A 25,300-nucleotide genomic window follows, 5' to 3' on the forward strand; every position below is an offset into this window, starting at 1 on the left:
TGGTCTTGAGCTGCAGCAACATTACAGGCGTCTCAGGAAGATGGTCAGGAATTATAGCCATCACAGTAAACATTGTCAATCTGCAATGTCTATTATTGACACAAACACATAGCCAGACTTTGATGCCACACCCTCTGCATTGATAGTGCTCCTGTACTAAAACTGTGACCATAATGTGGTTATGGACTGATAAACTTTACCTATAAACAAGTAACTTGGCACAGATTAGTCATGTTCACCACATGTGCAATGTTTAGTTATGACTTTGTTAAAGTACCCCTGCAGTCAATAATTTTATCCCTTAATCTTTGATAATCAAAATGGCATATTTAAAAAAAATTTTCTCTGTGAAAATAATTTCTTCATGCCTTAAAGGGTTAGTTCACCCAAAAATGAAAATTCTGTCAGTAATTACTCACCCTCATGTTGTTCCAACCCCGTAAGACCTTCGTTCATCTTCGGAACACAAATTAAGATATTTTTGATTAAATCTGAGTGCTGTCTCACTCCTCCATAGGCTTCTAAGACTCTATAACTTGCTGGCCCAGAAAATGTATTAAAGACATCGTTAATATAGTCCAAGTGACTCCAGTGGCTCAATCTTAAGTTTATAAAGCGACGAGAATACTTTTTGTGCGCAAAAACATTTCCTCAAGATATTTATACTTCTCTCTGGGCCTCGAGTCTTTTCACATAGTGTTTAAGCGTAGCGCGTCTGTGTTGCACGTCACCACGTAGGCTCACTATTGGGCGACGCTGGTCATGTGTGTGATACGTGGTGACGTGCACAGACGCGCTGCGCTTAAACACTACGTGAAAAGACTCGAGGCCCAGAGAGAAGGAAATGAAAAGTGGAATAAAGTCGTTATTTTTGTTTGTTTTTGCGCACAAAAGTATTCTCGTCGCTTTATAAACTTAAGATTGAGCCACTGGAGTCACTTGGACTATATTAACGATGTCTTTAATTATTGAGTAATTACTGACAGAATTTTCATTTTTGGGTGAACTAACCCTTTAAAATAGCTTGAATATAACTCTACCTTAGACTGTAAAAAAGATTGATAGCGCATCTCCTCTTCATTTAACTGTAGAAAAATATGCCAGTAACAGTCATTGCCGATTACATCGTTCGGAGCCCGAGTCTGCGCAGTAGTGATCCTGTGGTAGAGCCACGGCATCCAGGTCCCGCCCACACTCGCAAGCACAGCTGTCAATCATGATGTTACACCCTGTTTTTTCAAAGCATCAAATAACTAACTAAAACCAAATACTATGACCTATACCGTAGCCAGCCACCAGGGGTGATTGAAAGGAAACCCCTTTTCTTCATGAATATGCAAATTAGTCTCCTCCTTCACTCTATCAAATCAGCTCAGACCACCTGATCCACTCGGTCAAATGTAGTAAATGCTACACAATGGCAAGTGGAAATATTTGTTTTCAGCCATATGACCAAATAGGCCTATAACCAGAAACCGATTCAGAAGAAGAGGAAGAACGAATCATACAGGGTTGTCTACAAGTCGATGTATCAGTAATGCGGTTTATATATCGCATTTTGTAACGTTTTATGTAATGTCTCTGAACTACCCAAAGATTAGTGATAAACTGATGTTTTGTTTTTCAGTAGTCGATACAGATGTGTGATTTGCCCTATAGAGCTGGTAAGTCCCGCCCCTTCCGTAAAACCCCGCTGGACCTCTAGGTTGAAAAATCGTCAATGCAAGTGAATGGGAGAAAATAATTATTTTCTGGTCCCGTTTGAATTGTGCCATGAATGTGAACATATGTTGTCTGTGAATTTTTTATATAATCTTTCATGTTACGAGTTTCCGTGTCCGTGTGCGAGTGGTGGTGACGTTTGAAACGCGTCGAAAGCAGCGAAGAGTTGTAGTCCTCAAAGTGCTCTCACACAAAGTCTAACCGTATCAAACTTCTACCCGCTAAATTGTAGCATTCTTCACACGAAAGATTATATAAAAAATTCACAGACAACATATGTTCACATTCATGGCACAATTCAAACGGGACCAGAAAATAATTATTTTCTCCCATTCACTTGCATTGACGATTTTTCAACCTAGAGGTCCAGCGGGGTTAGCGAAGGGGGCGGGACTTACCAGCTCTATTACAATTTAGCGCGAGCAAATAAGATACACGTATTTAAATGTAAACAAACACTTTTTTGCACGAAATTTACGTACAGAAAATGTGGGCTATGCACGGACAATGCTCTCTGCAGATTTTGGGACTGAACACTATTAACCGATGAATGAACAATATCTATCAAATTCTATAAAGACAATGAACTCAACTCAACTCTATACTATAATGATGCTGTGATCTTTGGCTAAACTAAGTCTCTCTCAGCAGCACAAATGATTGCTTCTCCCTTTGATAATTTGTGGTGATGTGAAGTTGGACAAGGAAGGCAGGGTGAGAGTAGCTGGGAATGGGGCATTAAAGGAGAACTCGGAGAACTCTAGCGAACTCTAGTCACTTCTTCGCTGATTTTCCCTTTTGTTGTCGCATGTTTTCCCCACGAGCTCCCCCTACAGCTGAGGGGGGGGGCGTATATTTCACAACACAGTCGTAAAAAACTCACTTGCGGCGGCCTCCTCCCCCTCTCTACCGCTGCTCGTGTGCGTTTGTTTTGATCGGAGCAAGCCAACTGTATCGTGTGGAGCTATGTCTACCGAGGTGGGTAATCTGGTAATACATCATACATGCGTGTGTGTTTATGTCGAATTGCCGTAAAGCAATTCGTGTTTTGCGCTCGTTCTCGTTCTAGTTCTCGCTTCTCACGAGACTTCCAATTTCTATCTTGCCGGGACGGAAGTGCCCAAGTTGCAAGGTTGGTTTTCCGCCTGGGAACGCTGGGGGGAGCGGGGAAAGTCACCAATATCACCAGAACAGGTTGTTTAACCATCCAAATGATTTCTAGACAGTTTTATTAAGTTAAAAAAGTTACCAAGTTCTCCTTTAATACTGTTTGAAATGCAAGAAAAGAAAAGACCGGTAGAAATATTTTAATCTGATTTAATGTGAGTACTTTCTGTCACAGTTATGCTAGTGTTGTAATTTTGCAGTCTGAATTTGATGAGATAAAAAGAATGCGCATGTTTTTCTTATACTGACTTGTCCTTTCCTCGAGAACTGCACACAAAAACAAAAACTCAACGCCGGCGTAGTCCGATTCAATTATCAGATGATGAATCATTTGAACAACTTTTAATGATTCATTTAAATTTTCACTCAGGAACTAACCCTCCTCTAAGTCCTGATGTCACTTTTACATGTGGTTTGATTTCTCAGATTTTTCATAGGTCTACAATTAAAAATCAAACATATTTTTAATTATGAATGTCCCCAATGGTATACAGGATTTACAATTTTCTGAGAGTTCAACTAAAATGTTCATGTTGTTATATTTCGATTGCGTTCGTTAGTTTATAAAAAATGTAACTGGCATATACTATATCTTGAGGTATCTGACCTACTCTGGAAATGAATGATCACACGGACCATTTATTTTTCGTTGCTTATTAATCACGTTTTCATAAAAATGAATGCTGCCAAATTCTAAAAATAAAAGTTTGCTCAATGTTATATATATATATATATATATATATATATATATATATATATATACACACACACATATAATATAAAAATATATATTAAATCAACAAACTTTTATTTTAGAATAGATTAATCGATTTGACAGCATTACAATCATGTGATATATATCGTTATTGGTGAAAATGTGAAGAATATTGTGATATACATTTTTGCTTATATCGTCATATCTGTTTTGAAGAAAGCTCCAGTTTCATGCTCTTTTAAAGGCCCAATGTGCATATAGTTGATGCAAGTCATGTGACTGGACAAACAAGCCAGGCGCATAACTTTCACTTCTGTTTCTAAAGGAGCTGAAAACGAGAAGTATCGTAGCACAAGATTAAGCTTGATACGAGCCATTTTAAACTACTGATGAGAGAGAAATGCAAACTACAATTAACAAATGTTCTAAAGCAAAAGGTACTGTAAAGTGCAATCTATAAACTGAACTGACTGCTGAAGTTGCTTAACTATATTCATCTTGTTGCAGCCTTCATATCGAAACATCGCTCGGCAAATACAAGGACACGCACTTCTTGCATTGCTGTGTAAATGCTATTATGTTTTATTTAACATGTGAAACCGTACCCTTAACAAGAAAGGGGATAGCTGTCTGTACCCAGCGACCGACAGGGCCTGTAGACCAAACATCTAAAAATGTGGGTCACACTAAAGATGTTTTCCATAACCATTGAGATTGGTGTAGTGATACATGGATATAGTTTGATGCATCGATCAAATGACTAATGATATGATGCAATGTGTAAAAAATTCCATATATAGGCTATTTAAGATTTATTTTTAAGATTTTCTTTCATTATTTATTTTTCTATATTATTATAAAATCAAACGTATTTTTAATTGTGAATGTCCCCAATGGTATACAGGATTTACAATTTTCCGAGAGTTCAACTAAATGTTCATGTTGTTATATTTCGATTGCGTTTGGTTGTTTATAAAAAAATGTAACTGGCATATACTATATCTTGAGGTATCTGACCTACTTCTGCTGCTTCTACTTCTGGCTCATTGGACAGTTTTTCCTGTCTTTGACGTGTGTCTTTCCCTTAGGGCTTTGATCCAGAGAGCTTATATACTGGGGAAAACTTCAACAAGGTTCTGTCAACACTCTCAGCAATAAACATCGCCACTCAAGGTAATTCATAATGTTATGGACATGCGTTCTTCATTAATATTTGGTGTCTCTTTTTGAGTACTGTCTTTGTCTTCTCATTGGTGAGTTTCTTCTTCCACCCAAAGTGATAGTCGTATTAACACTTCTGAGGGTTTTGCTAGGCCGAGCAGACAGACTAAAAGACGGCACTGTGTGCAAGCCTTGTGTTAAAGACATTTTTAGAAAATTAGCTCCTGCTGGTCACTTATAATCTACGAAGAATGTCTCTGTTTAAAAGCGGGATCGCAGGCACTCCATAATCACTCAGTGTTATGTTTCTGGTGGAAATGAGCCACATCTTTCCTGTTGCATGTTCCCATAGGACCTGTTGCAACAACTGTCTTCCTTAAACCCTACTTATCGTAGATATAATGCTTTGATTCTAAAGTGGTTCAGTAAACATTTTAATTCCATTATCAGTTCAAGTTCATTTTTATAAGCCTGCGTATGTGATAGATATCCCATCGCATGTCCATGCAAGTTTATTTTGGTGAAATGCACAGTAGGCCATTTAATTCAGTTGAAGAGTGCAGTAAACATGAGATACAAATCACATTTTTCTCAGGATGAGGATGATTGACCTCTTGTATTTTCTCTGTGAACGTCAAGTCGTGATTTGTCTGGGGTCGTGCCCGCATTTGTGTCTTTCAGCTGCAGCTGCTCTCAACTACTGGAGGCAACAGACAGTTGCTTTTTGTAGGGCTTGTCCGGGCGGCTGACAGTATCTGCATAAGCATGCGGAATTCATGAGACATGTAGTTATTCTCAGTTTTTGCTTCCTTGTCATGTTTCCCACTGTTCCCTGTGGTTGTTGCCGTTATAGGAGAGTGTGTCCTCCTTGAAGTTGTGATATATAGAGATATATATATATATATATATATATATATATATATATACAGTGCAATGCATAAGTGAATACACCCATGCTAAAGTTGACTAAAAAGAGGAATAAAAAATCATATTTTGGAAATTGAACTTAATCCCTTAATTAAAAAAATTAGGAAAAATCCAACCTTTAAGGACACCAATTTTCTTTGTGAATGAATAATGTATCGTAAATAAATAAATGTTCTTCCTTAAAATACATGGTGCATAAGTGAGTACACCCCTATGTTAAATTCCCATAGAGGCAGGCAGAGTTTTATTTTTAAGTATTTTTTATTTTTTAGGATATTATGCATCCTGATAAAGTTCCCTTGGCCTTTGGAATTAAAATAGCCCCACATCATCACATAGCCTTCACCATACCTACAATTTTTTAAATTAAGGCATTAAGTTCAATTTCCAAAATATGATTTTTTATTCCTCTTTTTAGTCAACTTTAGCATGGGTGTATTCACTTATGCATTGCACTGTATATATATATATATATATATATGTGATGTGTATATATATATATATATATATATATATATATATATATATCACATCACATAAGCCCCTTTCACACAGAGATTCCGGAAAATACACGGATAAAGTGACCCGGGATTTGACCCGGGTTCCTTTGATTTTGGTTCATTCACACTGCCAGTGATTTTCCGGGATCAGAGAAATTTTTCACACACAACCCGTAAAAATCCCGTAAAGACACGTGACAGACATGACATGTAATGTCTCGGCAGCGTCTTCAGTTTGCTTATGAGCTGCGATTTCTCTCTTGAGAAACCACACTTGTGCATTTTTTGCTCTGATTCGATCATAAACTTGCGCATTTACGTACCGTTTCACAGCTGGCGAACGATCCCGGCTTCAGCGTCATCACTACGACACGGCATTATTACGGCTTTTGTTCACACAGCGCGCGTTCCGGGACTGAACACGGCAATGTTACTAGGTCCCCAACCCGGCATCGATGCCGGCATCAATCCCGGATCGTGTTTGCGTTCACACAGAAGGCGTTCTGGCAATTTCCCGGCATTTTGCCAGGATCACATCGTGTGAAAGGGGCTATAGAGAGAGAGAGATAGAGATTGATTGATTGATTTTGTGGCGCTCACTAAAGCGGCATTTATTTGATCAAAGTACAGTTTAATTTTTTTTAAATGTAATTTATTTCTGTGATGGCAAAGCTGAATTTTCAACAGCCATGCCTTTATGTAGTGCTTTTTTCAGGATTCTTTGATGAATAGAAAGTAAAAAAAAAAAAAAAAGCATTTATTAGAAATAGCATCTTTACCATTATAATTGTTTTTACATTCATTTTGGATCAATTAATTGCAACTGTACTGAATAAAAATATTAATTAATTCTTTAAAAAAAAAATCGAACAGGCTACTAAAATGCTCCATCCACATCAAATGTCATTAGTTATTGTGTTTGTGGCATGATCACCCCAGTGCACAATCATTTTTATTTTATGGAGGAAAAAAAATTCAGGATATTCTTCCAAAATTAACTTTTTCTATTACACGAAAAGTCATTCATGTTTGGATCAATGTTACAGCGAATAATTTAAGAATTTTCATTTTTGAGCAAAAATCCCTTTATCACGCCTGAGTCAATGGCTTGTTTATTATTCAGAAAAAACTCTCTTATTTATTAATAGAATATTAAAATGTAATCCTGTTTACACATGACCCAACTTTAAATGCTTGCAAATAGCTTTGCAAACTCTTGGCTTAAGAATGACACACTAATGGGGGCAGATCGATTTGTGTTAAAGATCTCTATGATGAAACGGCGAGGGTTTCACTCTGAAGTGTGCTCAAGGCATAGAGAAGACGTTCCCTGGCCTGGCTTTATCTGAATTCTCTGTTGTGTTTGCTGTGGAAAGCTTGGAGCAGGTTCACACACACTGTTTGTGCGCCGAGGGTGTTCGGAAAGAGCCTGCCGTGAAATCCAGCAGACATGCTGAGCTTTTATTGTGTAGATGGAGCGGGCGAGAACAGCGACGTGTGAGTCAGTGAAGAGCCCCAGAGGCCCCTGCAGCGCTGGAAATCTGTCAGGACCCAAAGTGCAGCAAACAGGGCACCTGACTGTTTGCTTCTGTCACTGCATACTGAATGCCTCCTCATCCCTAATCTTCCTCTATTTATGAACAACATATTGCTCATAGCAAATGAATACTTGCCAGTCATGCAAATTTGGCGTAAATATGCAATGGTTTTTTTTATGACTAAATAGTATACCATGTTTCAGGCCTTGCTTTGGGTATACTGGAACACACATTATGTCTGTCGGTTTTGATACTTGTCATCATACACATATGTGTCTGGCTGCTTACAGTAGTTGTTTGTTGTGACCCATATGCTAGTGCATTGAGCTGTGGATTATTGGTGGTTTAACTTCACAGAGATGACAGAATTATGAATGGATGAGTGAGTGCTCTGATTGGGATGTTTAACAATGACATAGTGACCTGGCCTTTGTTCTACATTTCGAGGGTCTGACGGGCCTTTTGACATGTCCTGGATGTAATAGGGGGAAATGGTTTAAAAAAAAAAAAACATTAATACATTTTCTTTTATATTTTTGTCAAATTATCCTTGCTGGAAAAGTTAGTTGCACTGAATTTTGCAAAAAAAATTGGCTAATGTAATTTTGGGCTGACCATATTGTTGTTTATAAGTTTAAATATACAAACATATAGCTTTCAAAAGTTACAAAGGCTGCATTTATGTGACCAAAAATACAGGACAAACAGATACAGTACTATTCTTTAGAATATTATTACAATTTAAAATAACTCCATTACTCTAGTCTTCAATGCCACACTATCCTTCAGAAATAATAATAATAATAATAATAATAAAATAAAACATTTATCATCATTATCACTGTTGAAATCAGTTGTGCTGCTTAATATTTTTGTGGAAACTGAAACATTTTTGTTCAGGATTATTTTATGAATAAAAAGTTCAAAAGAAAAGCATTTATTTGAAAAAGTCTGTTATTGACATTTTTGTTTAGTTTAATGCATCTTTGCTGGGGAATTTTTTATTTATTTCTTAAATAAAAACCTTAATGACCCCAAACTTTTAAACATCAGTGTATGTTTATCTTAGCTGTGGTTAAACAAATTTGGACACCTTGTAATATGATGTGGCAATATCATACACCATAATTTGGGGTGACATTAAATCATATGGCTTCAAGTAGTTTGAATGTCACTTCATGAAAAATGAAAGACAGTAACATTTGCCAAAGCTACTTCATATTTTATGCATGTCATTCACTCATGTCCTAAGTGTTATAAGTGTAACATGCCATGCTGAACTGAAATGTAGAGTACACAGGGACAGAATCATTGAACTGTAGACTGTAAGCATGTCTCATCCTTGTTCAGGACTTTCTATATATCCATATCAGTAGACCTATAATCCAGTGACCACCCACAGATGTACTGCTCTCTTTTCTTCAAGTGAGAAATGCTATTAGACACAGACTGGTGTTGTTCTAAACCTTATTCCCTGTATTTAAATTTTTTTAATAATAATAATCTCTTTTTTTCTTTTTTCTCTCCATGTATCCAGATTGTACCCCTAATAGATCATGTCCACAGTCCAGTACCTCTCCTACTAGCCTGTCAACCCCTTCACAAGCTGTTCCCGCCTTGAAGTACAACAGGTCCTTACGGAGGCAGTCAAAAGCATTGGCAAGTATCTGAACAGTGCCGTTAATGCTGATTACAGTTGGTCTTTTTAACAACCAAAAGATATTTTGTTTGGAATTTTAAAAAGTAATTTAAAAAAAATCAGTTAATGACAGGAATATAACATAGATGACAGATTAATCTTTAAATTCATACCTACTTTATTAGAAGGCTATTCAGATATCTGTAGAGAAACTAAGAAAATCTAGATTTGGGTGAGCTTATTAGGGTCACTTCTACTATATTGCAAAGAAACACATCAAATTATTAAGGAGCATTATGCAAATAACTCCAATAAGATGACCAATTACAGCTAACCTCATGACATGTAAAATAACTAATGAATAATAAAAATGTTACCACCTAATAAATATATATTTTTATTTAGAGCTGTCAATCGCTTAAAAAAATTAAGTTTCTGTAATTAAAAATAATCACACCCAACATTGAAACTTGTTGTCATAAACTTATTTTCACAGTGAGTATCTTAATTATTGTGAAAACAATCTAAAGATTATTTTAATTATAATAATTGTAAATATAATTTAAATATAATAATTGTTTAATAGCAATTCAACATTACAGTATAATTGAAAGCCAGGCCCGAACTGTAAATACTTTTTTATCATTTATCATTTATTAACAATTACAGAACATTCAAAATATGAATAACTTTTTATTTAAGTGAGCGTAAAACGGTATTCACATAAATCCATAATAATAAATGTGACATTTAGCTGTGCCTCTTAAACCAAGTTCATAGAGCAGCAGAATACGGTTGCCCGTCCTGTATTTGAGTCCTTAATACGGTCATGTTCACACACAGTTTAGTTATAAACGGGAATGACAATCGCATTCTATAACCAAACTCACACCCGTAAATGTTCAGGACTCACAACCGCATTCTCGGAAAACTAGGGGTGCACTGAAATTTCTGCTGGCAAAAATAGCATTTTTGGTTTTTGGCTGAAAGAGAACATTCGTACAGACAATTTTCAAGACGCTACTGTAAGTTGCTTTGTTAACGGGACATTTTGAGACTCACACCTGTGAATAAAAGCAGTTGTCAATCCCAAAAACTAAGTGTGAACGTTATTGGGGGCTTGTCCAGGATCTTAATATTTTCTCAAGACATTGGGTCTCATTCACTAATAATTGCATGGATTATTTCGTATTTGTACACCCAGGAGAACCTCTAAAGAAAAATCTCCACCTAATTCACAAAACGTGCGAAACATTAATCTCGTTCTAACATTAGTCAATCTGGAGTACTCTAAATGCGCTGGCGCGTACACGTGGTTAGTCATTTGCATAAAACCATCTCTATATAAGGGCTTTCCGCACAACCTTTCCTTTACAGCCTTTCATCACTCTCGCCAAACACATGTCGCTCTCTGTAGATGCTCTCTCGCCAGATCCTCGAGCAATGCCGTGCCGTTCTGGAAACCAGTTCAAACACCTTTTAAACGAACTCGGATTACAGACCTCTCATTAGCCAGCAGTACGTGCATATATCTGTGTTATTCAGAGAAACCTCACAGCTGAAGCTAAAAACGCAGCTTTTTTTACACTTTAACTGTTTATGATGAAATATATTTAAGATTAAAGTAAATTGTATAATTTATAAATGTATTCTATAATTTTGTATAATATAATATAATTATAATCATGTTATGATGAAATATAACTTAACACGATTATAAGGCATCACAAAAAAAGTGCTTTTTGCATAGGTGTGGTTTGTTGTTCCTAAATTTTTTTGGTAAATTTAGAATACATTTTTGTATGAAAGTTTTTGGTGAATCATGATTTGTTCATGAAAACGTCCGTACACTGATTTCATGCACAAATTTGTGCGTACACATGCTTAGTGAATGAGACCCAATGTCTTATGTTTTATGTTTTATAACTTTCTTTAGTGTATAATGTTTCTGTTTGAGCATAAAAAAAAATCTTTGCAAAGTTACAAAGCACAAAGTCCACTCCATAGGGAGTTATTCTCTATATCAGTAAGCACTGTTTCTGAACTCCCCGAAATGCCTCGATTGTGGTCTTGAGTTTTCTTCCAGGAACGTACATGTCATAATATTCCTCATTTAAATATAATTCCTGTGTGTAAAAAAAGGGGCAAGGCCCGGTTGAGTTGGTAAAGGGCTTAACATTTCTGAAAATCACTCAAAGCGGTTGACCAATCAAAACAGACTGAGGTTGGCTGAACAATCAGAGCAGACTGGGTTTTTCAGAAGGCGGGTTTTAAAGAAACTAAAACGTAAATTAAAAAAAAAAGTTTTTTGAACATTAAATGATGTAAATGTATTTAGTAGACCCCATAAACAAAATTATGGACCTGTAAATGAGCGGAATAGAACCCCTTTAAAATGGTGTTGTGATCACCATGTAATTCAGATAACAGTGAGCATGTAGGGGTGTAATGATACACTCATTTCGCAATTCGATACAATTTACAATACTGAACTCGCAAACAAAATGTACTGTGGATTAACTGTACTGTGCATGGAAGGAAAAAGCAAGAGTATTTTTAAACAATACCAGCAACACTTGTGAAATGGAGAGGTCAAAATAATCAGTGTGGCTGATAGAATTCTATTTATTTCACCAACACGTTTCGGCTTTCATCAGGACAAAAAAATTCTGTCACAGACTACATGTATGCAAAATAATACAGGACCTTTATATTTGTAAAATCAGACATTTGGCATTATCAGGACCCACAAATATTCCCCCATTGCATTGCATAATACATCCGCTTCGGATGATCAATGCAATCAGTCACCTTTCTTATTGCAAAGCCTGTTAAAATGATGATTCCCAAACTCTAAAGGGGTAGTTCATCCAAAATTGTATTCATGTCATTCTCATTTGAACGTCCGTGTCATACAGTATGTGCATTGATCAGTAAGTCTGTTCATCATATAGCGGCTGTGTTTCTTCAGATGACTTGGATTGAACCGCTCAATTGATTATTTTTAATGTGCCTCTGTGACCTTTTTGGGGAACTTTTAAGTTTTAGAGATCTCATAAACCGATCTCATGCTGACGACGCATAAAGACGCACCTGCCGTGAGAGGTATGGCATGACATGCAGCGTCTTGACATGCAGTCTTAATCTGTCACATCAGCACATGGCGTCGTCTGCACTATAAGCGAGCTGCACACTTGACACAGGAAATACCACTTTGACAATCGAGGCAGTGTCGTATCATCACTAGAGTTCTATAATTTACATTTCTTTTTAAGTCTTTCCAGTATTTAAACCACTCAGCACTTGCACTTTCTCTTAGGCTGCCTGACAAACAACATAAGGCTGCCTCACAAACAACTCACAAGTACCAAATTGCGCATTAATGGTCAAACTCACAAATGTATGTACAGAATTACGCCATGACAAGTATGCACGATTCCCAGTCGATTTTGTCTTAAAGCAGAACTTGGTAACTTTTTTAACTTAATAAAACTGTCTAGAAATCATTTGGATGGTTAAACAACCTGTTCTGGTGATATTGGTGACTTTCCCCGCTCCCCCCAGCGTTCCCAGGCTTGAAAACCAACCTTGCAACTTGGGGACTACCGTCCCGGTGTTGTGCCGAATTTCGACCCCCTGCCGAATTATTACCCCCCTCGTTGAAGTCAGTACCTGATTGCCTAATCCTAACCCCACCCCTAATCCTAACCCCTCCCCCACAACTAATCCTAAACCTACCAATACTAGGGGGGTAATAATTCGGCAGGGGTCGAAATTCGGCACGACACGGGCAAGATAGAAATTGGAAGTCTCGTGAGAAGCGAAAACGAGAACGAGAGCGAGCGCGAAACACGAATTGCTTTACGGCAATTCGACATAAACACACACGCATGTATGGTGTATTACCAGATTACCCACCTCGGTAGACATAGCTCCACACGATACAGTTGGCTTGCTCCGATCAAAACAAACGCACATGAGCAGCGGTAGAGAGGGGGAGGAGGCCGCCGCAAGTGAGTTTTTTACGACCGTGTAGTGAAATATACGCCCCCCCACAGCTGTAGGGGGAGCTTGTGGGGAAAACATGCGACAACAAAAGGGAAAATCAGCGAAGAAGTGACTAGAGTTCGCTAGAGTTGCCGAGTTCTTTTTGTGTAACAGTATATTGGATCAGTGCAGCTCTTAAAGTGACAGCAGGCTAATAATCCTGCTGCTGTCTGTAATGTTAATCAAACAACAAAAGACACAAAAAAGAAGTTTGGAAGTTTTGGGAAAGTCATGGTAATTTGTTTCAAAGTATGTATATAATAGAATATGTTTAAGTGATAATATTAGTACCGACTTAACGTTCATTCGATCCATCCGACTGCGGCATTTCCACCAGATTTCGTTTTGCAGCGTTGAGCATTATAACCAATCGCACACGTTTCTGTTGAGTTTATGAGTGTGATGGCCAATCAGAGGCGTTCAGATTAGACATCGCTGAAACAGTTTTGTTCCTGTGCGCGCTCTCTCTGACTGAATTCTGACTTGAAACTCGTGAATTCTACCATCATAAACAACAAAGTGCAGATTCGATGTAAGAGATTCATGTCGCAGACTGTCTAGTCCGTTTACGTGATTTTAACGGGAGTTTTGTGAGTGCTTAAACTCGCACTAGACCCTATATGGACAGCCTCACGATAACGCCTGACACTGCATATCTATAGCACGAGTTCATGCTTTTATTTGACGTGCTCTTTATACGCAGAAGTAATATGTGCATCTGGTACGCAAAATTTACCCGTTGGGTAGAATTGGCTGGGTATGTATATTTTGTAATATGCACGCAAAAAGTGCGTATCATATGTACGCTAAAAATTGCCTATTGGATGCATGTAAAATGTCATTTTTGTGTATAAACAACATGCAAAGCTCGATCGGTCACATTCTCTGCTTAATTTTCGAATGCGTAAAAAGCATTAATATAATGCATAAATGCTTCTTAGGTTGTTTTATCTGTGTAGCCAGAATATGATGTGCAGTTTCCCAAAACACAAAAACATTTTTATGTTGCCTATTCCTATTGTAGACGTTTGAGTGGAATTGTATGTACTGACTGAGATTGATCGGTAGTGGAAGCACAGTTGTTTTATTTACAGAACTACAGAATAGCACTTATTGCCCTTAAATTTTCCCCAAAGATAAGTTAAGATGTCCTGTTTTGTATCACTAGAAATACATTATAGCTGTTAAATATATTTCCATGTGTCACTCTTCACAGTTCCTGGTAGTTGCAAAAAGTGCTTCACGCTGGGTCTTAAAAAAATGTCCTGCTTTTTTTCACTCGCACAATCACATCCCTGTATTTTACATTTGATTCCTTATTAAATTTTGTTATAATTTCTTACCTCCACTCAACTGTTAGACCTACCTGAAAAAAAAACTTATAGCACAGTCTGTTTTGTTTGTATCTTAATTCTATTTTATTTATTTGTGCTACTTCTTTTAAATTGTTTATATGTTCTTATTTTATTACTGACTGTTTACTTGTCTTTTTTGTGAATTCAATTCAGAGTTTGAAATAGGCTTGTGCTTTGTGTAAGCTATTGTGCAACAATTGCCCCATTGCAAAAACAAAAATGCACTGCATGATCATACATTCAGGTTAGATAATTATATATTTTTTGAAAAATGTCAACAAAGAAAAGGCCCCTCCCCCCCAAAAATAAGAAAATGCCCCCACAAGAGTCACATTCCCTGCATTTTCAGGCCCTGAATGAATTTCTGTACAAATCCTGATTGGAGCATCTTACAAATTATTATACATGATAAAAAAGGCTTCAAAAAGAGCGGTATCTGTGATCATATCAGCGGTTACTGCTTCCTGTGATCGACGATCGGTGACGAACTGTTCCACTACATATCCTTCACATCACTGATGCATATCGTTGCATTTATATATATATTTGATATATCAATATAACGATATACTGTTACACCCCTATACGTATGAGTATATACATCATTTGTAAACCATCAATAAAAAATCAGTTATTAATGAATACTTGGTGCCCCAGTTGACTGCGTACTGAAATTTTTCAACTGTTGCTGTCCAGGATATGTCGGAGAATGGAGGCGGTGGGCAGCTGATGGTAAAGGCCCGCTTCAATTTCAAGCAGAACAATGAGGACGAGCTGTCTTTCAGCAAGGGCGAGCTGATCCATGTCACACGCCAGGAGGAAGGTGGATGGTGGGAGGGAAACCTTAATGGCAAAACCGGCTGGTTCCCTAGCAACTATGTCCGAGAGGTCAAGCCATGTGGTTAGTGGGCAATCCAAGATATTCTCTTACATCTTAGCGTTGTTAGAAACAATTTGTCCTAGCAAACATAATTGAATAAAACAGTGACATTCTTATTAAGTTTTCCTTCTATTTTTCCCCAGAGAAACCAACATCTCCGAAATCGATAAAAGGGTTTGACGTTCCTCAGCTGACAAAAAATTATTACAATGTGGTGAGTTCTTTTAAACGCATGAACAAATGCCAAATGTACATGTAGTAAATTCATTTTAAGTTCTTATTTTAATGTTTTGTTTGTTTCTTAGGTGGTACAAGACATCTTGGAGCATGAGAGAGAGTTTGTCAAAGAACTGCAGACGGTACTTGGCTGCTACCTGCGGCCTCTACAGGCCAGCGACAAGTAAGAGCAAAACACATACGTCACCATGGCATCAGGGACCCTTTGATATCAAAGCCGATTGACATTTCGGGGAGCTGGGTCAGTCAATGAAAACCCATGTGCACAATGACTCTTCTGTCTGCTCTCTGCAGGCTCTCTAGTGCGGACTGCTCCAGTCTGAATGGGAATTTAGAGGACGTCCTCTCTTTCCAACTGGGACTGTGTCTTGCCTTAGAGGAGTGCTCCAAGTAAGAGCTGTTTTTCTGTTTTTATAGAGCATATTGATGACTCAAATGATTCTCTGCTTTCTATAGAAGTCATACTCTTGGATGATACAGCGCCATCTGGTGGTGGCTTTGTGTGTTGTATTTGTAATGTGTCAACATTTCAAATCCTAGGGTATTTGACATTAAATAAAAGTTAATGTATAATGTATGTAAGAAAGTAATTATCCGGGCTGATCTATGTATTTTTGCTTCGTAGGATGCCAGAGGGCCAGCAGCGGATTGGTGGCTGTTACCTGAACCTGATGTGTCAGATCAGAACACTGTACTTGTCCTACTGCTCCAGCCATCCCTCTGCAGTGTGTGTGCTGACTGATCACAGGTCAGTGTCCACTCAGTGTCATCAGTTTTTGTGTGTCAAAACAATTGATGTTAAAGGGTAAGTTTACCCAATGAAAATTCTGTCGTCATTTACTCACCCTCATGTCGTTCCAAACCCCATAAGAATTTAGTTAATTTACTTCTTTGAAAGTCCATTACACCAAAACTTTAAAGCTTCAAAAAGTGCATAAAGTCATTGTAAAATTAATTCAAATGAAGTCCTATGAAGAAAGATAGATTTAAGGGGTCATGACAAGGATTTATTATTATCCTTGAGCTTCACTTATAATGTTAAAGGTACAATATGTAAGAATTTTGCATTAAAATATCCCAAAATCTCAAGGCCAGTGTTATATATTTTAAGTTGATTACTTACAATATCCCACATTTTTCCAACTATTTTTAAATCGTGAGAAAATTGCGATTTTAACAGTGTTCATTTCGTTGACGAATAATTTTCGTCATTATTTTCGTCAACGACATGTTTTCACAGACGAAAAAGAGACGATAACTAAATAAAATATAGTTTTGAATGACAAAAACTATGACGAAAATCTATTCACATTTTCGTCAACGAATAAAAACTAGACGAAAATGTTAGATAGTGACGATTTGGAAAGCGATTCAGTCTGATGTCCTGCATTTGTGGTAGATGCGCACATTTGTACTGTGACTTGCTTATCTACCCAGCGGCACACGAGTTGGCATGCGCTGCATGTCTCATAAAACGTTAAAACATGTAAACGTCTGGGAGAATGAGTAGAGCAGACATGTAGATCTGAATAAGAGTGACGAAGCAAAAAAGAGCTCTATTCGGTACAGTTTTCTGTGCGCACACACCCGACCCGAAGCGTGCAGCCATTCACATAGACACCTATACAGTGCGTGAGTACGGAATTGAGCTCTCTTTCGTGTCTGAATGGACAAATACACACAACATTACGTCTAAATGTCAGTTTTGGAGAGTATTCACGTAAATTATGTCGGTTATGTCTTAAACAGTTGTGAGTGTATCGCATCAGTGCAATTGGATCCGCATGTCATTGGACATGATTCGATGTCTTAAAGTGACAGCGTGATGTGTCCTGTGTCCTTAATATTGATCAAGCAACAAAAGAAAAAGAGAAAAGCATTCATTGCTCATTAATAGCTTTAATAAGGATTAATTATATTTAATTCATACAAATAAATATGTCTGCTTGAAAGAATAGAAAATGATGTATGCAAGTAGGCTAGTTATGAAGAATGCATATCATTCATTGAAAAGAAGACTGTGTTCTACTTTAGGAAAAGTGGTTTTATTTAATTTTAAGATATTTTTTTAAGTTACAGTAGTTAAATCTGTATCTGTATTGCATGTTCAAACTTTAAAATCATTCATATTAGCAGGTTAATATATGTTTTCTCCGGGAGTATATGGGTTTGGGAATTTTAGAGAAATTCTAAATTAATGCATTTCAATTTAAACCCATTATATTTTAGTCGACTAAATCTACTGTAGATTTAGTCGACTAAAATCTTATTGTATTTCGTCGACTAAAACTAGACTAAAACTAAAACAATTCAGATGACTAAAATATGACTAAAACTAAATGGCATTTTAGTCAAAAGACTATGACTAAAACTAAATCAAAATTTGCTGTCAAAATTAACACTGGATTTTAACCAAGGAAACGGGGCATTAGAGCAGGGGGGAGCTGGGAGTCGCCAGTCAATTGCGTCATATCCGCGTTACCCTCGGTTTCCGCTCGTACTGCGTGGAGTCCTGGACAAATGCAGAAGTTGTAGTTGTAGCGTCTATCAAGCAACAAACGTTAGCTTGTTTCGTGCAGTCGTTATGGAACACAATTATTCTTTACCGATTGCAGCTGGTTCTGTCAACAAAGCATGCTTAATTTTATATTTTCCAAATGTAGCATTCGGTAATAGTTATGTTTATGTAAGGGAAGTATTATTGCTTTAGATTTGTGTTTAGTTTATTGACATTGTTTATCACGTCTGGTGTTTATGGCCATGTAAATAAATATAGCATGTGTTATACATAAAGATTAATCAGTATTTTGGCAAATGATGTGGGTATGTTCGAATGTACTTTTACAACAATTGTTTAGAACACGTAAAACTGCGCCGCGTTATCACAAAAATGAATTCGACATACAGTAACATCTATGATAACCAATGTAGTATTAAACCTTACTTTTCTTGCTGTTAATTCATTTTAATGAAATAAAAGTGTGATGAGGTTCAAGAGTCAGGAAGGAAGAAGACAGGGGTCGGCGTGACTGGGACTCGTACTTTATTAAAATAAAGCAAAACAAACAAAAGTCGCACACAACGCGCATTCACCGTGGCAACCGCGACGGCTCAAAACAGTTCAAAAATGAGAGCTCGGATCCACCGGTTTTCTTTCTCTGCGTCCAATTTTCTCTTCAGTCTCTCTCTCGTTCCAGCGCGCGGCTTATAAGCGATTTCTCCACGCCGATCACTGCAATAAGACACAGGTGTTCGTCATTTGCACTTGACCTACTTGCTCGTCTCTTCTCTCTCACATTACAGACCGCGCTGAACCACGCCCCCCTCGCCACAAAAAGCATGTCATTAAACGCAACATTTATAAAAATAAAACTTAACCTCATCCATGAACATGATTTTTGATTCCCGTCTGACTGATTTACATCCACGGTGGAGTTTAAAACGACAGTTCCCATCATTCCACGCTCCTTTACATCGTCATCAAGCTACGCCGTTGTTGTTGTTTGGAATGTAGCGCCCTCTAGCGGCCAAAAAATTATTGCATATTGTACCTTTAATGAAGTATTATATATTTGCAACAATTATTATTTATATTTATATAACCCTCATTCTGACCCGTAAACCATTTTGTAAACCAAGGTGCGGCTCCTTTAAGACTTGTCAGTAAACGGCCACTGTTATCGGCTAATATCATTGCATAGAAAAAAGTATCACTCTCTCACTCTTGCATTGTGTTTTGAAAACATTATGCATTGGGGATGGGCATTTTTGTAAATTTTTCGTTTCAAGTACTGATAGATATAAAAACGTGTACTCTGGGGCGGGTTATGTCCGTCATGCTGATAATGAAAATATTTTAATGAAAACACTAAATGTTAATATTAACAAATAAAAATATTACATGCTTTTAATCCCAAATATTAAAATATGTCAGATTAATCAGATACATTCAACATAAAAGTCATATTACAACTTACATCTGCACAAAATGAAAATGCGCACGTGACCTTGACCGTTCTTGTCTGAATGTGTAACTCCCGTTGTGGATGAGCTCTTTCCCGTAACATCAATGCTGAAACACGGGCAACAAAAGCACAAAGAATTTGCAACATTCTTTTACAATACTGTTCTCATTGTAATGCGCTGTATATGGAAGCTTGGCACTGCAACTGTATTTTCATGATCAAAGTGTTTCCAGGCATCACTGCATGCTTTCAAATCCGTAGTTTCACTGTATTTCGCCGGTCTGGACTACATGCTGTCCTAACACTAACCAATTAGACCTCAAGTACCGCACTAAATGCCGCAGTAACCAATCAGAAATATATTTTTTCTAAAGTTACGGCGATCATCTTTTTCTTGATCGATAGTCGCTGTCAAGTCCGAGTCCTCGGGTACTCGTGCACATCCCTATTATCCATTTAAAACAGCTATTTACAGTCAAAGCATTTTTAAATTGTTTACTTGCGCTTTGCGATGTTGCTGCTGTCAGATCCAATACTAATATTAAATATTAATATTTAATAAAAGTTTATTTTCAAACTTTCCATTACACTGTGCCTTGTTTTCAAAACTGCAGCCATTAAACAAAAACCATGCACTTGCTCCTGATACTGGGATCCTTCTGAAGCGAACGTTCCTTTGCTCTTGCATTTGTCCTGTTGACTCAAGTGCGTGGAGTGTCAGAAATTGAACAGGCATCTGAATACTGTATCCAGTGTCGGTCATTATAATGGGTTCTATTTGCTTCTGGTGAAGACAGGTGTCAGACGTTAAGTGACTGAACACCAGGGGGCGGAGCCTATGGTGTGATGATATAAACTTATTTGTCTATGTCTTGCTCTGGAGGCAGTCTTATTCAAATGTATTTGCACAAATCCCACAATATCCAAATGTGTTTTTGGAGCTTGATTACATAATGCTTTTTTTTTTTAGGAGGAGGAGGAGAATATTTAAAAAAGATGACGTTTGCAGGATGTTTTAAAGGTGCATTAAGCAACTTTTCATGTTAAAAATACCCGTTTTTCTAACCCATATATGCTTAAACAATTGCCTGATGGGCTGAATGAGCCCTTCTATGATCACTGCGATTGCCTCTATAATCCTGTACAGTAAAATAAATAAGAGGGATTCGGGACGGAATCGACTGGGCGTGACGTCATGCGCGTTCACGCTCACCTGGCTATGTCTGGCAGGTTTGTGTATTCGCCGCCATTATCCGCATCAGCGAAGACAACTCGAGCGACTTTTGCAAAAGTAGAAGATGGATTCAAAGAGACCGGCTTCTAGTTCATTCCAAACCCCAACGCAAACTTCATGTAACCGCGTGCACAACTCTGGTTGCAGTTTCGCGTGTCGCCAGAAGGGGGCATAGTTCTGCAAAAACTCAGAGACTTGCGCAATGCACCTTTAATGATACAGAACTTGATTTGTTCTTTAATTGACCCCTTTAATTAGGCTTTTATTCACATATAAACATCGATAAACGCACATGCAGGGCACATCAAGTATGGTAATAGGATGCTCAAACATGCTTTGTTTGACACACAAGTTCTAATGTGGTTTGTTCTTGTTATATTTTATGTTCTTTATGTATATGTATTGATCAACTATGGAGTCATTTCATTTCTAAAAATGCATGTCACAAAATGTGAAGTATTAATGTAAAGTCTGAATTGTAGTACAAAGAGCTGCAAAGAACAATACATCATTATATTCTGAGCACATCTCCACATTATTCATTAGAGGAAATGCCCTCTGGGGGATTTCAATGATTAACGTGTCATTTATAGGTTGACTTCCCAAAAGTTGTAAAACTGTGATTATGCCGCTCACAAAATATTTTTGTTTGAGGCTAGTGGCACAGAAATGACACTTTGCCTTTATGTGTTAATGTACAGTACAATGTTTTCTGAAATATAAAGATGAACCAGCAGGTGTCACTACAAGGCTTTGATTCTCCTATGTCGCGTTGTATGTTAATGTCATTGAGCTGGGTGACTAAACAAGCAAATCTCCCTTTTGCCTTTACTTATAACACTGCTGCCCTATTTCCATTTCTAGGTGTGTGTTTTTTATTGGTTTGTACTTGTAAACTTCACAGCTTTTCAGAAATGTCTGAGCCACATTTTACACATTTCCTGTATGATGAACTACAATAAGGTTTCTGTCAGTTTTCTCCTTCCACCTCTGAATGCTCCACGGCAGAAGGAGAGAGTGAAAAGGCATGCCTCATACACACAGGAAACAGCACTAACCCAACAGGATATCTATAGCTGTGGTTATGCTGATGGTGGCAGAAGACAGACTTTTGATTGTTCTCTCACTCGCATATCACTCTGCAGCATTGTTGCAGCATTTTCCATTGTTCGATCATGTACTCAAGGCATGCGTTCAGATGATTCATCTTTAGTCTAAATTTATTTTATCACAATTCAACATCTAGTGATGAGTTCTCTTCACACCCATTCTGTCACCTTCCCCAAAACATTTGCTATTGTTATGTTCATTTGACTATGCGTTAACCTGATTGCGAATTGATTAAACCTCACTTTTTTTTTTTTCTCATTTATACAAGTGTTATTTTATAATAATAAAAAAGTGCTCCTAAAGTTTTAAAGTTTTAAAATTAGAATTTTCAGCATCATTACTCCAGTCTTGAGTATCACATGGTACTTAAGAAATCATTCTATTTGGATTTGCTGCTCAAGAAACATTTTATTATTGTCAATGTTGAATTGAATTGTAGTTTTATGGGTATTTTTGCAGAAACTATGATATATATTTGCAGGATTCTTTTAATAGGAAGTTTAAAAATCAGCATTTATTTGCAATAGAAATCTTGTCATATTATAAATGTCACTTTTTATCATTTTGATGCATCCTTGCTGAGTAAAAGTATTAATTACTTTTAAAAAATGTCTTACTGACCCTAAACGTTTTAACTGTTGTGTATATTTATATGTAATAAGTTGTGATGAGTTTTTAGCAATTCTTAAAAGTTAGTTGTTCAAATATAGGGGTAGACTGTTTTCGACATTAAGATGTGTCGATCATAATTGTCTAGATAAGTCAAATGAATCCGTTTCAAATAAAAACTGTTTTTCCATGAACAGTGAGGAGCTGGATAAGTTCATGGAGAGTCAGGGTGCCAGTGCTCCTGGTATTCTGACCCTGACCACCAGCCTGAGCAAACCCTTCATGAGGCTCGACAAGTATCCCACCCTCCTGCAGGAACTTGAGCGACATGTGGAGGTAACAGCAAGCTGCTAAGGCCATGGATATAGTGTTTTCATGTTCGTTATAATATAATATTAACAGATTCTCTCTTTTTTTCTTGTAGGAAGCGCATCCAGATTACAGTGACATTCTCAAAGCAACTGTTGCTTTTAAAAATCTTGTGGTATGTGTCAGTTCTCTGTCATATTTGCCATTTCATTTTGGTGCTTGTGTGGCAACTAAAGCATTTTTGACACTTTACTTCTCATGGTTTTGACCAATGTGAGATGTTTCCTGTCATGGTGCAAAACATTTGAGTCTTTTCTCTCCAATTCCCTCTTACCCTCACCTCTAAACCACACAGCAGGTTCACTGCACTTTACAGGTTAGAGGAGATGTTGCTGTTACATGAAATGTAAAGGTCAAGGTTTACGAGAGTGTCTCTATAAGATAAAAAAGACTTGAGGAAAGATGAGTCATTACTTAGATAATGGCATTTCATGTCAGACGTCTCAGCATAGAAAAGTATAGTAGTAGGTGATTTCTTTACTCGTTGAGTTCTATGGAACGGTTTCGTGTGTTTTTCAGTTTCTTTTTGTGTTTTTTTTCTGACAGGTAAGGGAGAGTCCCATGTTCATAGTTTAGGTCTCAGTTGTGGAGGTGTCATGTATATTTAGTCTTCCCCATTTACCTATGTTTTCTCAGTTACCTATATTGGTAATTGCTGATGAGATGATTTGCGCACATTATTGTAAGTCACTTTGATGATTAAGCATCAGTTAGGAACATGAATGGAATGGAATGGAATGTAACATATAAGTGACAATTTAAGATGATCTATTTTCCTGTTCCAAGTTATTGTGTTATAAAACATTCAGTTTTTTTATATACCTATGCATTTGACATAAAAAATCATTTGGCATTAAACTTACTTTGTAACCCACTATTTATCAATGTTTATTAAGTTATTAGATGCTTATCAGAGACTATAAACGTCTGAAAAGTCAGCACTAAAAACATGCACGATATTTTATTCATACACCACCGTTCAAAACAATTAATCTTTGTATTCAGCAAGAATGCATTAAACACATTACATATATAATGTTACAACTGTTTTCCACATTGATAATAGCAAATGTTTCTTGAGCACCAAATCAGAATGATTTCTGAAGGATTGTGTGACTCTAAAGACTTTATTAAAATACAAAACAGTTATTTTAAATTGTAATACTATTTCACAATATTACTCTTTTTCTGTATCACTGTATGTCGTAGATACAAAAACAAACAAAAATATCTTACTGATCCCAAACTTTTGAACGGTTGTGTGTGTGTGTATTCTGGATGTCAAACAATTCATTACTTTATTGAGACATTTATCAGAGAATTATGAACAAAGTGTTTTATAGTTTAGTGCCATTTAATCGCAGATGGTAACTCATTTTAGACTGGGTGTGAATCGGTCTTAATGTTTGACTATTACACAATGCTTTTTTTGAATCAGTTACATTTTCAGTATGTGTTTTCCCTGACATGCAACATACGAAATGTATCCCATTCATTCTTGTTTCACTGAATTGATCTGTTTGTGTTTTTCAGACTCAGTGTCAAGATCTGCGAAAAAGAAAGAACCTAGAGTTGCAGATCTTGTCAGAGCCGGTGCGGGGCTGGGAGGGGGACAGCATGAAGTCACTGGGTCAGGTGGTCTACATGTCACAGGTCCACATGCAGAGCAGTTCAAATGAGGTAAGGAAGAGGGTGAGAACTAGGAAATAACAGTGGGGTATCTAAACCCGACCTGTTGCTTTCACAGCAGCGTGGTTATATCACAGTTTATTTTGTGCAAAATGCATGTTATTGGTTTTGGTCATGTTTGCACAGTTTCAAAATAAACTGAAGTGGCTGGAGTGATTATTTTGTCAAGATTAATTGAAGTGGTGTGCAAAACAAGGTTAAACATCATGGCCTTTTAGACAGAATGGACAGAGCCACACCCATTTTTTGCTTCATATGACTTGTTTTAGCTAATGAATGGAAAATATTTAAATGTCAACAGCTTAAATCCTCCTGCAAAGTTTTGCATCTGTGGTCATCTGCATGCATTGTCAACTTGAACCTCAGCCCCCTCTGATTCTGGTTAATGGAAACAGTGGTGTTTGAGGGGTCTGATAGAGGCCCCTATTAGAAGGGC

The 25,300-nt window shown here is 37.2% G+C and overlaps 1 protein-coding gene across 6 annotated transcripts in view; it reads left to right on the top strand.

The window, feature by feature from the left end:
• arhgef6 (Rac/Cdc42 guanine nucleotide exchange factor (GEF) 6) overlaps positions 1-25,300 on the top strand; it is a 36,341-nt gene that overhangs the window by 2,393 nt on the left and 8,648 nt on the right. For all 6 annotated transcript variants that reach the window (XM_084429672.1, XM_084429673.1, XM_084429670.1 and 3 more), the window contains exons 3-12: positions 4,693-4,777; positions 9,268-9,389; positions 15,468-15,672; positions 15,795-15,865; positions 15,957-16,051; positions 16,183-16,278; positions 16,514-16,636; positions 23,004-23,142; positions 23,231-23,290; positions 24,709-24,855. In XM_084429672.1, the coding sequence (XP_084285798.1) occupies positions 4,693-4,777; positions 9,268-9,389; positions 15,468-15,672; positions 15,795-15,865; positions 15,957-16,051; positions 16,183-16,278; positions 16,514-16,636; positions 23,004-23,142; positions 23,231-23,290; positions 24,709-24,855 (1,143 nt within the window). The remainder of the gene's footprint in view (positions 1-4,692; positions 4,778-9,267; positions 9,390-15,467; positions 15,673-15,794; positions 15,866-15,956; positions 16,052-16,182; positions 16,279-16,513; positions 16,637-23,003; positions 23,143-23,230; positions 23,291-24,708; positions 24,856-25,300) is intronic.

The sequence above is a fragment of the Rutilus rutilus genome, assembly GCF_951802725.1.
Source record: "Rutilus rutilus genome assembly, chromosome: 14".
In the NCBI taxonomy this organism is placed as follows: domain Eukaryota; kingdom Metazoa; phylum Chordata; class Actinopteri; order Cypriniformes; family Leuciscidae; genus Rutilus; species Rutilus rutilus.